The sequence below is a fragment of the Danio rerio genome, chromosome 16 (assembly GCF_052040795.2).
Source record: "Danio rerio strain M-AB ecotype USA chromosome 16, GRCz13ab, whole genome shotgun sequence".
Classification (NCBI taxonomy): Eukaryota; Metazoa; Chordata; class Actinopteri; order Cypriniformes; family Danionidae; genus Danio; species Danio rerio.
The window spans coordinates 60,363,119-60,380,463 of record NC_141036.1 but is presented as its reverse complement, the minus strand read 5'-3'; the positions used below and the strand labels follow the sequence as shown (position 1 = coordinate 60,380,463).

At 39.7% G+C, this 17,345-nt stretch overlaps 1 protein-coding gene across 1 annotated transcript; it reads left to right on the top strand.

Moving 5' to 3' along the window:
• The first annotated feature begins 260 nt into the window (after positions 1 to 260).
• On the top strand, positions 261 to 17,106 carry cmc1 (C-x(9)-C motif containing 1). The gene is made up of 4 exons (NM_213326.2): positions 261 to 410; positions 3,366 to 3,458; positions 14,185 to 14,275; positions 16,177 to 17,106. Exons 1-4 carry the CDS (start codon positions 392 to 394, stop codon positions 16,295 to 16,297), a joined length of 324 nt encoding a protein of 107 aa, NP_998491.2. The 5' UTR covers positions 261 to 391; the 3' UTR covers positions 16,298 to 17,106.
• Positions 17,107 to 17,345: the final 239 nt, after the last annotated feature.

Genomic DNA, 17,345 nt, shown 5'->3' with positions numbered 1-17,345 from the left:
AATGAATGTTAATACAAATTTAAATAATGATGCTTAAAATAATGCTGACCATCACAGGAATACATGTAAGCAGGTTGTCTGCTTATAAATAAAGTACATTTAAAAACACACAATTTATAAAATGCCAAAATCGTGTTTACTAGTATTGATTTAAACCATTTACGTCTGTTTACACAAGTTGTTCAAAATAAAATCAAAACAACTTCAGTTCAGCCGGTTTGTAGTTCAGCTTGAGCTCTCAGAACTACACTGACCAGAAGCGCTAGCGGCGTCACCGGAAGTGAGTGAGTTTCCAGCTAAACACGCCGCGCAGGGTCACATTGGATACACACACCGATGTTTTGTAATATTAAATAATAAAGATACTACATTATCATTACCTTCAGTGTACATGGATCCGCCTAAAGCAGGTAGAGGAAGACTTTCATTTCCGCCAGACTTGTTTGTTGTGAATGTGTGTGTGCTGAGCTACAGTACAGTGTGTTTACTGCTCAGAAATGACAGGAGTTTCTCTAGCGATATAATCCAGTTTACTGATCCACACATTACTGTAGAGACAGACTGCCATACCAGGAGTTATTCTGAATATAAATCACTATAATGAGATCAAAACATACTTATTTTATAACACTGTCCTGATTTTCAACTAAACCATAGTGTGTCTGATCAGCAGCAGCAGCTTCTCATCAATACATTAATGTGTAAATCACTTTCTGCTAATATTTAATCTAATAATGTGGTTCCTGTAGTGATCTATCACATGCAGTCCAAAATGTAGCCATCAAACCATCATATTTATTTAACAATATATTAGCACAGTGGTTCTCAAACTGTGTACAACGCAGGCTTACTTCCAGTGGTACACGGAGGAATCACTGAGTAATAAAAGAAAAATACAATTTTAATCATATGATGTGTACGATAACTCCAATCTGATCAGAATTGGCTGTTCTCTAAAGCCTACGATAAAAGCGATGTGCTTAAAATGTTTACTTTAGTGCATCAGCTGCTAAAAATCAATCCAATTGACGCAGAACTAAGGAGGTGTGTGGTGTTTGCAGAGCAGATATGCACTAGAGCAGGGCTTCCCAAACTTTTCAGCCCGCGACCCCCAAAATGACAATGCCAGAGACTCGTGACCCCCAATATTCTCTGAGGTGGTGGTTATAAATACAGAAACCTTGTATGCAATGATGCACACACACACACCAATAGACCCAAGTCTATTCTTTGTTTTTTTATGTATGTCAGTGCTGTAAATGGGCTAGAAAGTTTAACCTGGTGTTACAAAATCTGCTGCATCTGACAGTATTGTTGTGTCTTTAGTATAATGTAATTACCCGAGAAGTCGCAATCCAATAGAACTAGTAACTATAAGCTACTATAGTAACTATATAGTTTATAGTAACTATAAACGACTATTTTTTTCTCTTCAGTAAGTTATTGATAAAATACAGTAAGTCTTAAGGTTTAATAAAAATTAATCGATTTTTAAAAATCACCAGGCGACCCCCCCTTCATTGTCCCGCGAGCCCTCGGGGGGTCCCGACCCCCACTTTGAGAACCTCTGCGCTAGAGCAGTGGTCCCCAACCCTCGGGCCACAGACCAGCACTGGTCTATAGATCAATTGGTACCAGGCTGCACTAAAAATGATTAATTATTTCCGTTTTATTCATTATGTGAGTCTGAATAATCATTTATTTTGAAAAATCTTTTATTTGGAAAAATTACAGTATTCTCTTGTTACATCATGGTCACTTGAGGGGCAAAAATTGAACCCACAAGCCAGCAAAATGAGTAAGAATTGCAGCACGATGCGCTTGCATATTCCAGGAGTGCCTAGTTAAAAACAACTTAACTTTTCAGAATGCAGCACGGCGAGTCACGTGACAAAAACCCACTTCATCAGCTTCATATTTCGTATGGAATATCATTTTGATAGACTGATTATCTCAGACAAACACAGAACACCCAAACACTGCAGTGCTTTTTTAATTTTCTCCAAAAATAAAACTTACAGTGCAGCAATGTTATGTCAGCTTTTCCCCACCAATCTACATACAGGTTAATGTTTAGATTTCAAAAAGTTTTACAAATATGTCATATGTGCATGCAACATTCATTCATTCATTTTCTTGTCGGCTTAGTCCCTTTATTAATACGGGGTCGCCACAGCGGAATGAACCGCCAACTTATCCAGCAAGTTTTTACACAGCGGATGCCCTTCCAGCTGCAACCCATCTCTGGGAAACATCCACACACACATTCACACACTCACACTCATACACTACGGATAATTTAGCCTACCCAATTCACCTGTACCGCATGTGTTTGGACTGTGGGGGAAACCGGAGCACCCGGAGGAAACCCACGCGAACGCAGGGAGAACATGCAAACTCCATGCAGAAACGGCAACTGAGCCGAGGCTCGAACCAGCGACCTTCTTGCTGTGAGGCGACAGCACTACCTACTGCGCCACTGCTTTGCCCCTGCATGCAAGATATCTTTCAAAATCTATCAAATATTGTATAAATATGAATATGATTCTCGTTTTGGAACTGTGCAGTGCTGTAGCTGCTTAATTTGGCCAACTATGCTACTCTATTTTTAGTACTGGTCATTATTGTGGTATATGGAGAGACACTTTTTTTCTGAGGTGGTATTTGGTGAAAAAAGTGAACCACTGTATTAGCAGAATTACTGTGAAAAGTTATGGAAAATCCACTTTGTTGTTTAAAATATTCCTGTAAAAGGGTTATGGGAAACCCATCGTCATTCTCTTTCAGATGATGGAAGTGCTCACAGTCTGATGATGTAGTGTTTGGTTCAACAGATGAACAGAAACGTGTTTATTAACAGCATTCAGGCCCAAAGGTGTCTGAGATATGAACAAAGGTAGAATTATATTTGACTAAAGTTTACCCAGAGTGATTTCACTGATCATACAAGAGTTTCTGACACCTGGGCTGAGTTTTTAACCTCTCGGTAAATCAACTCAGAGTTCAAGTTTAAACTCACAGGTTGTCAGTTGTCATGTTGGCGTGGGTTTCCCCCACAGTCTAAACACATGCGCTATAGGGGAATTGGGTAGGCTAAAATTGTCAGTAGTGTATGTGTGTGAATGAGAGTGTATGGGTGTTTCCCGGTGATGGGTTGCAGTTGGAATGGCATTCGCTGCGTAAAACATATGCTTTATAAGTTGGTGGTTCATTCCTCTGTGGCGACCCCTGATCAATAAATGGACTAATCCGAAAAGAAAATGAATGAATGAACAGCACAGTTTACTGCAGTAAAACTAAAGTGAGTGTTTGAGTGTGTGTGTGTGTGTGTGCGTGTGTGACACTGTGGTGTTTTTGTTGAGCAGAAGAGCCGCACCTGAGGCATGTGGAGAGAGACGTGCTGATCCCAAAGATGATGAGAGAGAAGGCCAAGGAGAGATGTGTTCAGCAGGTGGACGGTATGGGGACATACACACACACACATCACTCACTCACTTTACATACATACACACACACGCATACACACACTCATTTATATTCATACATACGCATGTATACAGGGGCACCAACAGGATTTTATTCCAAAGTGTGCACAGATCTAGCAGCAATGCCCCCCCGAAACATACCCACACCAGCACCAAAGCACGGACAAACTGAAAATACAAAAACAGTGACAGAAAATACTGACGAACAGTTCATTATTGCAACGAAACCTTCCTCACCTATTAGCAGTTTAAGGTCTTCCTCCGCCCAGTGGTCTGCATCTGTTTAAGCTCTTCCTCGTTGTTGAGTTTAATGTCAGGATGAATGTTCATAAAGTCCAGTGAGCCTCTAGTCCATCGTTGTGTTGTGTAAAACAGTCTTCAGGCGCCTCAATATGTTGAAAGGCCGCTCTGTGGAGGCTGTGGACACTGGCAGAGTTAGGAGGACTTTCAGTGTACAATGGAACGTTGGGGAAAATGATGTCATGTTCATTAAGGCTGATTTATACTTCTGCGTCAAATGCACGCGTGCACCTCTCAAAAAATGTAACTACACGTCGCAACGACGCGTACCGCAAGCTCTGTGATTGGTCGGCTTGGTAGCGCTGACGAGTCTGGGCAGGAACGAGAGCCGCGCGAATGGCGCGAGCCCGATGAAGCGATTGTTTACAAGTGTGGAGTCCTGTGAAGGAGCTCCGGATGGAAAGTTTTGTTCTGTGTTTACCTCATGGTTAAAGTTGTTGAACGTCCGCCGGTTCCTGCCTCAAAATGAGCGAGTTTGAGCCACTTGTACATTCAGGAAGTGTTCAGGAAAAGCAAAACACCAGCGAAGAGCTCAACACAGAGGAGCATTAACAGAGACAGTGCGCAGAAGTATAAATGCACAGCTACGCGCGTTGCATGCGACGTGGGTTACGCCGGTCACTTGACGCAGAAGTATAAACCAGGCTTAACTGTGCGTTCACACCGAAAGGTCGCTCTGGCCGCCCTGGCGACAACGCTGTCTGCCTTGAGCTCCGGCAGCGAGAGCGTCAAAATTCACTACATTGATCTGGTATTCAAAGGTGCCGTTGCAGCATATCAGTTACATTCCTGCATACAACATGCTTTCTAGCGTGAAAACGTCACGCACTTCTTATAAAATTCATTTAAACATGGAAGATCAAGTAGCATGTGGTGTGGCTTAATGTGTCCATATGTCTGTAATGTCCTGAAGCAGCTGTACTGTTTTGAGCTGTTGCGTGAGATTCCCGCTTTTTAAAAGATAATTATATATCATCAATGCACATCAGAAACTCACCGGTAGCTTATTTAATGAATGTTCCTGTAAGAAACGACTAAAAACTCAACTATTTAGGCTCCATTTCACTTCCTAATCTGTAATTGCTTCTCTGGATATCACACTAACTTACCCCCCCCAAAAAAAAGAAAAGAAAAAAATTGTACTAATACTTTTCTTTTTAGACTTTACAGACCTGAAACTTGCCTACAGCACTTCTTCATTGTTGCTCTTATAGTTGTGTAAGTTGCTTCCTTGTCCTCATTTGTAAGTCGCTTTGGATAAAAGCGTCTGCTAAATGACTAAATGTAAATGTAAGAAAACATTGCAAATAATTGGAATTGGAATCAGCGAGCGCAATAATCAAACCCCTGGAAAGCGGTGTTCGGAACCAAAGTTCACAGGGCTGTGTTCTCTGAACTCCTCTCAAGCGCTGGACTTCTTCATTCTGATTGGTTGCCGCCAAACCGCGTCATAGCTCATTACCATAAAGTTGACTTGATTTCAGCTCTCCTCCACGCCCACACCGGCGAAGACGTGCTGCGCTGCTCCTCGCTGCTTATCGCCGCTGGCTCTGATTGAAAATGAATGACTTCCTGCTACTTTGACGCTCTCGCTGCTTTCGGTGTGAACGTGCGATTAAAGGGTCATGAAACACCAAAACACATTTGTTGAGCTGTTGGCTGTAGGGATGCTCAAAATAACCAATTAACCCTTACGCCACATTCACACGGGGCGTCAGCGTCAACGCTTCCCATTCACTTTGAATGGGTGACGTCAGGCGTTGCCGAACTGCATTGTGGATCCGTCAGCGCCACTTCAGAGGTGTTGCTCACTGCAGAAATTGGGACTAGCTCAACTTTTTAAGTGCTGATGGAAGCATCAGCCAATCAGATCACTGTATGCAAATACACCAGCTAGACAGTGGCCTATTGCTGACTGAATTTCATTGGCCCCAACTTCAGTCAAGTGTTGACGCTGAAGCCATATGTGAATGGGGTGTTAATCGAAGGGGTGCATTTTTAACTATTTAATGGTGTCAGTTAAACGATTAAAAAATATTATTATATATTATAAAGTTTGGCTGTATAGGAGGCTGATCACACGCTTTTTGCATTGAGAGGGGCATCTGTTGAATGGTTTACTAACAGCCACGAGTGTTTTACGCACTGCTTATGCGCCCTGTGCACCTCACGCAAGTGTGCTGCACGGCTGCTTTTAAGTGAAGGTCTCGGCCGTTAGATCGCCCCCTGGGGACTGCCTGCAGCACAAGTCATAAAGCCCGCATCCTCTGTGTTAATGAAGGAGGCTTGAACCCAAATAAAACAATTAATCACGCTTGCTGATCGCCTCTGTGCTGTCGGGATCATAAACTCAACAAACAGGCTATTAATGATTTAGGGCGCGTTCACATCTGTAGCTCACTTCATTTGGTCTGGACCAAGGGAAATAAATGATGCATTGTTGCATTTTCTGCCGTCTTTGGGTCGTTTTCACACCACACTGCTGGCTTTGGTCCAAACCAGTTAAAACGAACCAACATGCAGTCATCTGACAAAATCCACTTCTCTCATTGGCCGGATGTTGTTGAACATATTTCCTAAACTGCTTATTGATTGGTCAGAATTCACGTGCGGGAAAATGCCAATGAACTCCTGCAGGTAAACAAAACCGGCAGACACAACATGTGGTTTTTACTATGGAGGGATGATTGTGCTGCTGATTGTATCCCTGCTTTAGACAAACTCTACATTTCGAGAATGAAGTGCGGCCGCGGCTGGAAAACAGTGTTTAATGCATCGCTCGTCACTTCAGGAGGAGGCGTGAATTAATTTAGCTAAACTGTGACATGCTCATCTTGTAAATATTATCAATAATCCATCAGGTAATGTTTTCCCCTCTCTCTCTCTCTCTCTGTTAATAAAGCGCTGTCAACAAATATTTTCCTCCATATCCCATAATGCACTGCGCATCGGCTTACGGCAGCTGGATTAGTCCAGAAGGCGCAGTACTTTTTGCGGTTGGACCTGTTTTAGTTCGGATCATATTCTCACCACAAACGAACCGCTCCAGAGGTTCGTGTGAAAATGTACCGAGACCACCTCTTCAAGCAGGTCTCGGTATGCTTATTTGGTCCGCTTTTGGTGCGCACTCGAGTGCGCCTGCTGCATTCTCACCTGCCCAAACCAGCCGCACCAAAAGGGAAAGCGAACTCTAGTGCGATTCAATCCAACTAAATAAGGCAGGTGTGAAAGCACTCTCAGTGTACAACCAACAAACCAACCTTTTCCCATTTGGAAAATTACAGTTATTAATATATGATTAATAGGGGTGTAACGATTTATCGTTGTACGATTTATTGCGATGCAAAAATGTCTCGATATGCATCGTGGGGTTATGACGATTTGATTACGATATGACGTCCGTTTTCTCTTATTAGTTGAGCTGTTTGCACGTGAGCTACGTTCCACCTGCTGTCTTGAGTTCAGATTGCAGCAGCAGTAATGTTAGCAGACCAAGATGAGTGGAGCTGAAATAGAGGATGGCCCATCCTCTCAAAATCGGACGTCTGGCAACATTTGGGTTGTCCAGTCATTGCTTTAGACTCGTCCGCTTTTTGACACGCATACTGGGTCAAACATCCTAAGTTTTAAAGTCTTCACAGTGATTTACATACTTTGCACAGCGACATGGATACCTCCTAATGGTGTTGAAAGAGTCACATACTGTATTTATAAGGCACAATTCACCCTAAAATATCATTCTGTCTTCATATAATGTTCCCGCCGCAAAATCACACATGACGTGAGCTGACCGCGAGCTGTTACTACAGAGGGCGGACTATGATAGACGCGCCCGTATGGCAAGCCGTTTTAGCATTTAAACCTTTGTTCTGACGATCCTTAAATATATTTAGAGATATCTTTAATTATATTTTGACTAGTCATAATTATAATTCGACTAGTCAGAATGACAATTAGAGATATCTGCAATTACAATTGTACTAGTACGAAATCAGATTCTAGATATCTGCAAATATATTATGACTAGTCATATTCCACCATTGACTTCCATTGAAAAATATTTGCAGATATCTCTAAATGAGTTTTGACTAGTCACAATTGTAATTAGAGATATCTCTAAATTAATTTAATTAAATATGAATTAAATACCTGGAAAAATGGATTTTATTTGCACACACAAAAAACGCAAGTGACCAAGCAAAGCCTTAAGCTCTTACTGTTAAACTCAATTGAATAGAAAGCTTATTTTTTTTGCACCTTTACTTAAATTGTTCCTTAATTTTGTCTCTGTCATTTCAATAATATTTTTAAGAAGTTTTTAAATTGTTTTATTTTCCAGAGACAGGCCTGTTTAATTAATTTTCTTGAAGGTTCAGTTTAACAAGTTGAAACAAAAGAAATACATAAAAAATAGTTTACTTGGTAAAATTTGCATTTCAGTTTAATTTTAAATTTTTATTCCAAATATCGTGATACATATCGAATCGTGAACATTATATCGTGATACACATCGTATCGTGAGCTGAGTGTATCGTTACACCCCTAATGATTATTAAACTAAACTAATATACATTTTAAAATTGCTGACGAATCTTATTTTGACAGATTTTTTGTGAAAAATCTTTGACTTTTTCATAAACTCAACAATACACTGGGCAGATTGACTCCCCTGTGGTGATGTTGGGGCTGTTTTTGCCCCTTTGACTTCCATTATGATCACATTTATTGATTGTAAAGCCATGACAGCACATAATCATGCATTATTGAATGTTTTTGGTTTTCCCTGCTGGAAAATTTGTCTTTTTACTGCTGATTGTCAGTTACAGTGGTGAGAAAAAGCTTACTTTCTGCCTTCTATATGGAGTATAGGATGTGTGTAAGTGTGTGAGTGTGAAAGAGAGACCTTTGTGCACTTACCTTGATATGTCTGAGAAAATCAGAATAAGCCCCTCAGCGCTCTGAACACAGTAAACACAGTGAGCGTATTTCTGCACACACACACACACACACACACACACACACTGTAATCTGCTGTTTTACTCCTCTGAACTTTACTACACTGAGCATCTATTATGGTCTCGCTGTCTGTAGCGTGCACACACACACACACACACACACACACACTTCATCTGTTCTTCTGACCACAGTTTCGGTCACACACTGTTTATTTTCCATCTCAGGCTGACGAAGATTAAAGGAACAAAACACTGATTAATAAAACATGTTTGTGTTGATGTGAAACTCACGGCAGTCTGCAGGATATCTCTCTCTCTCTTTCGCTCTCTCTCTCTCTCTCTCTCTCTCTCTCTCTCTCTCTCTCTATATATATATATATATATATATATATATATTATATATATATATATATATATATATATATATATATATATATATATATATATTTATATATATTTGGGTTGCAACAATACAGTTAGCCCACGGTTCAATACATACCTCAGTTTTTTTAACACGGCTTTTGGTTCGGTTTGGTTCTCATGGCTTGACACGTGTGTTTTTTGTTATTCTATAGGCAATAGGAACAGTGAAAGGTTGAGGAGAAAAAAATAAAAAGGATTTATTGCAATACTCATTTTGTTTTACTTAAAAGCCAAGAAAAGTGCACTAGTTCCTAGAGTATTGTATAATAAATGAGCACTGAAATCTCACAGCTGCTGTAGCCCATGTACAAACTGGAGAACACATGAACTCCTCCACTTGGAGAATAAACACACATGTGGAGTTAATAAAGATGAATTGGTCATTACAGATAAACATATTTGTCCTTCAGTAAACATAAATAAACCATCTTCATTATCTCGGTGCTGAAACATGCGAGACTGTAGTCTGTAACGCAGATCGAGTGCTTTTATAAGATGACAGAAGCCCACATCTCCAATCACCCAAAACGGCTGCAAATCTTCAGCAGTAAACACCCGCACTGCCTCTGCTATTTTATGTGTCTCTCAGAGCCAGTTGTGTTTGTTTGCTGGAAGGATTCAGTGAGGGATTGTTGCTGTTTGGAGGACTTTATTCGCTTCTCTGCTCTCCTGCTTCAGACAGTGATATTGCTGGGTGATGCGCTGCAGATGTGCAGTCATGATTATATGTGTAAATCAATGCAGCACACAGTTATTTTTTGTTCACAGTTTTTTCTTTTATTGGCTTTATACTAACCTGCAAAACCGAAATGTCCTCACACCGCAGATTTGAAAGAGGCCGGCGCTTCCTCATACTAAAGAGCATAGAATCACCATCATTCTTAGCTCTTTGCTGGTACTGTTGCCTCACTTTGCCGGCACTTTCTCGTACTGCTGCCTCACTTCACCACCACTCGCCATGTTGGTCAAGCGCCCCCTAACTTTAGAGCACAGTGATTGGATATTTACTCGCGGGGAGGAGTTTCCTCACCTCAGCTCATGGATTTACAGGCACACACAGTCAATTCGGGGAGATATAAAACACACATGAATTATTTAAAGCAAAACCGAGAAAACCGCAATTCACAAGTGCATACTGAACCGTGGAGGTCGTACCGTACAGTTCAATATTATATTGAGAACCGTGGCATCCCTAATATATATATATATATATATATACACTGTTAAATTAAAAATTATTCAGCCCTGTGATTTGTTTTTCAAATATTTTCCAAATGAAATTGGACCCTAACTTGCCTAATTAACCTAATTAAGCCTATAAATGTCACTTTAAGCTGAATACTAGTGTCTTGAAGAATATCTAGCTATCTTTCATCTACACTCCCTGACTTGTCTTGTGGTGGATCAGCTGTAAGAGCAGCAGATAATATCTGGTCTTCTAGTTGATGATGTGTGAAAGTGTCAGAAGGTGGATTCCTCTGCTGGATCATCTGCTGATCTGCATCATCACCAATACTGCAGAAGACCTACTGGAACCAGCATGGACCAAGATTCTCACAGAAATCAGTCAAGTTTGGTGAAGGAGACATCCTGGTTTGGGTTCATTCAGTATGGAGAGATCTGCAACATCAACAGCCTGAGGTATCAAGACATCTGTGCTGCCCATTACATTACAAACCACAGGAGAGGGACAATTCTCCAGCAGGATAGCGCTCCTGCTCATACTTCAGCCTCCACATCAAAGCTCCTGAAAGCAGAGAGTGCTCCAGGATTGGCCAGCCCAGTCACCAGACATCAACATTATTGAGCTGATGAAGGAGGAGGTGTTGAAGATGAACACAAAGACTCTTGATGAACTCTGGGATCCTGCTGAAGCTTTCTTCTTCATTCCAGATGACTTTATTAATCAGTGATGTGAGTCATGTCAGAGATGTATGGATGCAGTCCTCCAAGCTCATGATGGAGTCAGACACAATATTCATTCTGTCTCCACTGCAGCAGGACTTTATATTCTATACTGGACATTATTTCTGTTCAGTGATGACACTTTAGTGTGAGCAGAGTCAGAGCGCACTGTCCTCATCAAATCAGTCAACATCAAGACATGATCAGATTTATTGAGCTCAAATCAGCAAAATCTAGAGGCCTTCACCTTTCACAGAGACACTTCTGACACCAGATCAGCCACTAGAAGAGCAGATATTATCTGTGTTCCTACAACTGGGATAAGCGGCAAGACTGGTGTCAGGTAGTGTGCTGTCATCATGGCAAAGATAATGCAGATGGCATTTCTGAAATAATCTAGTGTGTGTCCAGCAGTCAAATCAGATCAGATTTCAGTTTTAAATGCTGAATAGTTCATTGATTATTTTTAGTTTGTTGTTTTAAGAACAGAAATGATGTAAAATGTAGAGATTTCATTCAGATACAAATGCAAAGAGGAAAATTCTATTAGAAAAGAGAGATATCTGGGGAAAATACAGCAAAAAATAAATGAATAATTAATCAAATTAAAGACAATAATTGAAATAACTAAATAGAGAAGATCTAATGACCATGTGAGTGTGTGTTTGTGTTTGTATGAGTGTGTGTTCAGCATGCGTGGGTGTGTTTCTCACATGCATCATGCGTGTTTGTGTGTGTATCTGTGTGTGTGTGTGGGAGTGCTGGAAAGCCCCTGTGCTGTGTTCATTCACACCTCTGTCTCCTGTCGGCCGCAGCTCTGCGTCTGCTGCATGTGAGTGTGTGTTAGTTGCACTGTTCAAAGTGTCTGCTGGATCCTGCAGAGTTGCAGCTGAACACACACACGTGCTCATCACACAGACACACACACACACACACACACACACACACTTATCATCTCGTCACTCCTGCATTTCCTCTGTTTGTTTGTTTTTGTCAGTTTCTTTCCTTCTTTCTTATTTTCTGTTGTTAAATATTATTTACTGTCATCATGGCAAAGAGAAAAAAAAAATCACTATGTATACACTCACTGGCCACTTTATTAGGTACACCAGTCCAACTGCTTGTTAACGCACATGTCTAATCAGCCAATCACAGGGCAGCAGCTCACTGCATGTCGGCATGTAGACATGGTCAAGAGGATCTGCTGCAGGTCAAAGTGAGCATCAGAATGGGGAAGAAAGGGGATTTAAGAGACTTTGACCGTGGCATGGTTGTTGCTGCCAGACGGGCTGCTCTGAGTATTTCAGAAACTGCTGATCTACTGGGATTTTCATGCACAACCATCTCTAGGGTTTACAGAGAATGCTCCGACAAAGAGGAAATATCCAGTGAGCGGCAGTTCTGTGGGCGCAAATGCCTTGTTGATGAGGTCAGAGGAGAATGGCCAGACTGGTTCCATCTGATAGAAAGGCAACAGTAACTCAAATAAGCACTCGCTACAACCGAGCTCTGCAGAAGAGCATCTCTGAACACACAACACGTCCAACCTTGAGGCGGATGGGCTACAGCAGCAGAAGAGCACACCGGGTGCCGCTCCTGTCAGCTAAGAACAGGAAACTGAGGCTACAATTCACACAGACTCACCAAAACTGGACAATAGAAGATTGGAGAAACGTTGCTGCTCTGATGAGTCTCCATTTCTGCTGACACATTCAGATGCTCGGCTCACAATTTGGCCTCAACAACATGAAAGCATGGATCATCCTGCCTTGTATCAGCGGTTCAGGCTGGTGGTGGTGGTGTAATGGTGTGGGGGAGATTTTCTTTGGGTCCATTAGTACCAATTGAGCATCAACGCCACAGCCTACCTGAGTATTGCTGCTGACCATGTCCATCCCTTTATGAGCACAGTGTCTCCATCTTCTGATGGCTACTTCCAGCAGGATAACGCAGCATGTCATAAAGCTCAATCATCTCAGACTGGTTTCTTGAACATGACGATGAGTTCACTGTACTCAAATGGCCTCCACAGTCACCAGAGCTCAATCCAATAGAGCCGCTTTGGGATGTGGTGGAACGGGAGATTGGCATCATGGATGTGCAGCCGACAAATCTGCAGCAACTGTGTGATGCTATCATGACAATATGAAGCAAAATCAGGTGTACCTTATAAAGTGGCCGGTGAGTTTATATGTCTAGCTGTAGTTATACTGTGCCGACTTTTTCTGATTTGGGGTTGTCTGTGTGTTTATATATATATATATATATATATGTATATATGTGTGTGTGTGTGTGCGCATGTGTATATGTGTGTGTGTGCTGTAGTGTTTCTGCATCACAACATCAGGCTGATATGTATGAGATTAGTCTCACACTTCTGCTCTCAGCGATTGCTTCTGCTGGATCTGCTCTGCATACAGATGAAGAACACCATCGTCATCATCATCATCTTCATCATTATTGTTGTGTGTATTTATATAGTGCATTTATCCTGTATGGTCATACACACCAAAGCTCCACTTGGATGATGCTCCGGCATCACAGGACAACGGCGCCAGTGCTTCACCACACACCGGCTATAGGTGGAGTGGAGAGAGTGATGGAGCCAGTTCAGTGGATGGGGATGATTAGGAGGTCGTGATGGGTAAGGGCTGATGGAGGGAGTTTAGCCAGGACACCGGGGTTACACCCCTACTCTGTATCAGCAGTGCCATGGGGTTATTACTGAGCACAGAGAGTCAGGAGCTCGGTTTAACAGCAGTATAGAGTCCCCTTCACTACACTGGGGCATTAGGACTCACACAGAACACGGGTTGAGCGCCCCCTGCTGGCCTCACTAACAATACTGCGAACAGCAGCCTGGTGTTCCCATGTGCTCTCCCATCCAGACACTGACCAGACTCAGCCCTGCTCCGCTTCAGTGAGGGAGCGCTCTGGTATATCAGGTGATGACGGTCAGTTTCTGCAGGAGCTTTGAGGAGTGTAATTAATGCTTAATGAACACACACACACACACACACACACACACACACACTGAATGAGTTCCTGTGTTCAAAAGAGAAACAGCATTAATTAATTGTGTGTGTGTGTGTGTGTGTGTGTGTGTGTGTGTCCAGCGTTCAACGTCTGCTGTAAGGACTCGGGTTTCTTCATGGTCTTCAAGTGTCGTGAGGAGAACGCGGCGCTGAAAGAGTGTTTGACGCAGCAGTGAGTTTCTCTCTTCTACATTCACACACTCATTATCATTTTCCCTCAGATGTGTGTGTGTGTGTGTGTGTGTGTGTTTATTCTCAGCATGTGGTTTTGACTGAATTTAATCATTTCATTCTTTGTCAATATATTTTTTAAATTGTACAAATTTGTGCTTTAATTTTGAACATTTTCTCCAGCAATATTGACTTTGTTTAGTTTAAAGGGTCGTGAACAGACGTGTTGAGCTGTTGACAGTCGTATATGTGTCCCACACAGCTATAAACACTATTAGGACACGCGTATCACACTAAATGTGAAAATTGGTTGTTTTTGCGCTGTTTTGAGCTGATTCGTTCTTTCAGTTTGAAACAAAATGTGAATTTTATTTTTCCTAAATTTAACACGTTTTTTTTCTGAGCATCACATCCCCAACATTTAATTTCAATATTTCAAACAAAATCTAACAAGGTTTTCCCTAAACACATTTTTTTATTTCTGAGCAAGGGAATGTTAAAATCAAATGTAGAGAATAAACTCCGCAAGTTTTACTCTAAACACGTTTCTACTTTTATATATATATATTCTCACAATTAATTGAGTTTTTCCTCAACATTTTATTTTTCAAAATGCAACAGGATTCTTTTTTGTGTTTGAGTTGGATTTTATTCTCAACATTTTACTTTGATATTTGGATTTATTTCTAGACAAATCAACAGCTTTATTCTCAAAATACAACACTTTGTTTTCTTGAAGAACATTTAATTTACAGAACAAACTGCTGAAATATATATATATTTTGAAGATAAAAATTCTGAGAAAAAAGTTTGACTCCAGACACTTTTTTTTGTTTTTCCTCTGAATTGGTTTATTCTCAACATTTGATTTTGGCATTTTTAAAAGGATTTATTTCTCAAAACAAAACAACTTTATTTTCAAAATTCAACAGTTTCTTGAAGAACACCTTCAATTTAGAGAGAAAAAAGTGTTGAGAATAAATGTAGAAAACAAGTTTTACTCTCTGAATTTGAGTTTTTCCTCAACTGTTTATTTTTCAAAAGGCAACAGGATTCATTTTTCTTAGAGTTTGATTTTATTCCCAACAGTTGATTTTTACATTTTTCTTTAAGGATTTATATCTCAAAACAAAAACAGCTTTACCCTCAAAATCCAACACTTTGTTTTCTTAAAGAACACCTTCAATTTAAAGAACACTAATATTAATCTTTTTTGCTCAGATTGTAATGATTTTATTTGAGCGTTTGATTATTATTTTTATTTTTTCTGAGTTTGACTTTCTTCATTTGATTTTGACATTTTTCTTAAATGATTTATTTCTTAAAAAACACACAACAACCTTAATCTCTAAATGACACGTTATTGAAGAACACTTTAAATTTGGAGGAAAAGTTTGAAATCAAATATTGAGAATAAACTCATCAAACTTAGAGGAAACTAGATTTACTCTAAACACTTCAGAAAATAACGTTTTCTTTCTCAGAATGTGAAGATTTTATTCTCAACATTTATTTAGATTTTTTTTTCTCAAAATCCAGCAGTTTTTTTCTGAATTTTACATTATTTCCTACATTTTATTCTTAAATGATTTATTTCTCAAAACAGTTTTGTTTCTTGAAGATCTCGTTAAATTTAGAGTAGAGAAGGAAATAAAATATTGAGAATAAACTCATGTTCAGATGATAAAAGTTTTACACTAAACAGGTTTTTTAATCAATTTGTTTTTGTCTCAGAATGTAAGAAGTTTATTCTCAGCATCTTAAAGTGTAACACACTTTCTCAAAACACAACAGGATTTTTTTTCTCCAAAAATGAATTTTTTTCCTCTAAATTTGACTTTATTAACAATATTTTGACATTTTTTCTTCTTCTTTTTTATTGTTTTGTGTGTTCGGCTGCAGTTATCGGGATCCGGTGTTCTTCGAGGAGTGTAAACAGGAATATCTGAAGGAGAAGCTGCAGTATGAACAGACCGGCGTCCCGACCAAAAGCAGAAAACAGAAGCTTCCCACCAGCATGTAGACACACACACTCACGCACGCACGCACACACACACTCCCTTTATATTCATGATTAATCATCCCTCGCTGATCATCACTCAATGCATTCAATGCACATGTGTGTGTTTGTGTGTGTGTGTGTCTCCAGGGAATCAAACACACAGCGGGTCTGAAACACACACACACACACACACACACACACACACACAGATCTGCTGTTTTCTGCAGGTTTACATGTGTTAAACGTGCAGATTTACTCCATTCAGATGTTGAGCGCTGATCGCTCTGATTATAATAAAACATGTTTAATGTTGATCTGTTGTTTATTTATATGTGTACAGTTGAAGACAGCTATTATTGTTGTCTTGCACATTTCTAATCATAATAGTTTTACTAACTCATCTCTAATAACTGATTTATTTACTCTGTCATGATGACAGCACAACTAGATATTCTTCAAGACACTAGTGTTCGGCTGAGTGACATTTAAAGGTTCACCAGGGTAATCAGGGTAAAGTTATTGTTTAATGATTTGGAAAATACTTGGGGAAAAAAATCAGCATTTCATTAATAAATTTTGCCTTCAACTGTACAGAGTTTATTCTGCCAAAAAATGACCAAAACAAAAGAATATTAATTATTTCATTAAAATAAAACCTAAATCTGAAAACTCCAATTAAAAGATTAAAATATGAGATAAAACTGTTAATGAAGTCCGTCTGTGCCTTTAATGTATAGATGTGACATGAAGCTGGATTTTCATCATCAGAATATTTGTGATTATTAATGTTTCATGATGAAGAATAAACTGCTGCATTCATTCGAATCAAATTTATTTACTGTCATTTCTGAGTCATTAAATTTTTGCTTCATGAATAAATACATTGATTTCTTGTTGATGTATCATTGATTGGTATATATATATATATATATATATATATATATATATATATATATATATATGCAAATTTTATATAAATATACATGTAAATATTTTGGTTTTGTATGTGTGTGTGTATATATATATATATATATATATATATATATATATATATATATATATATATATA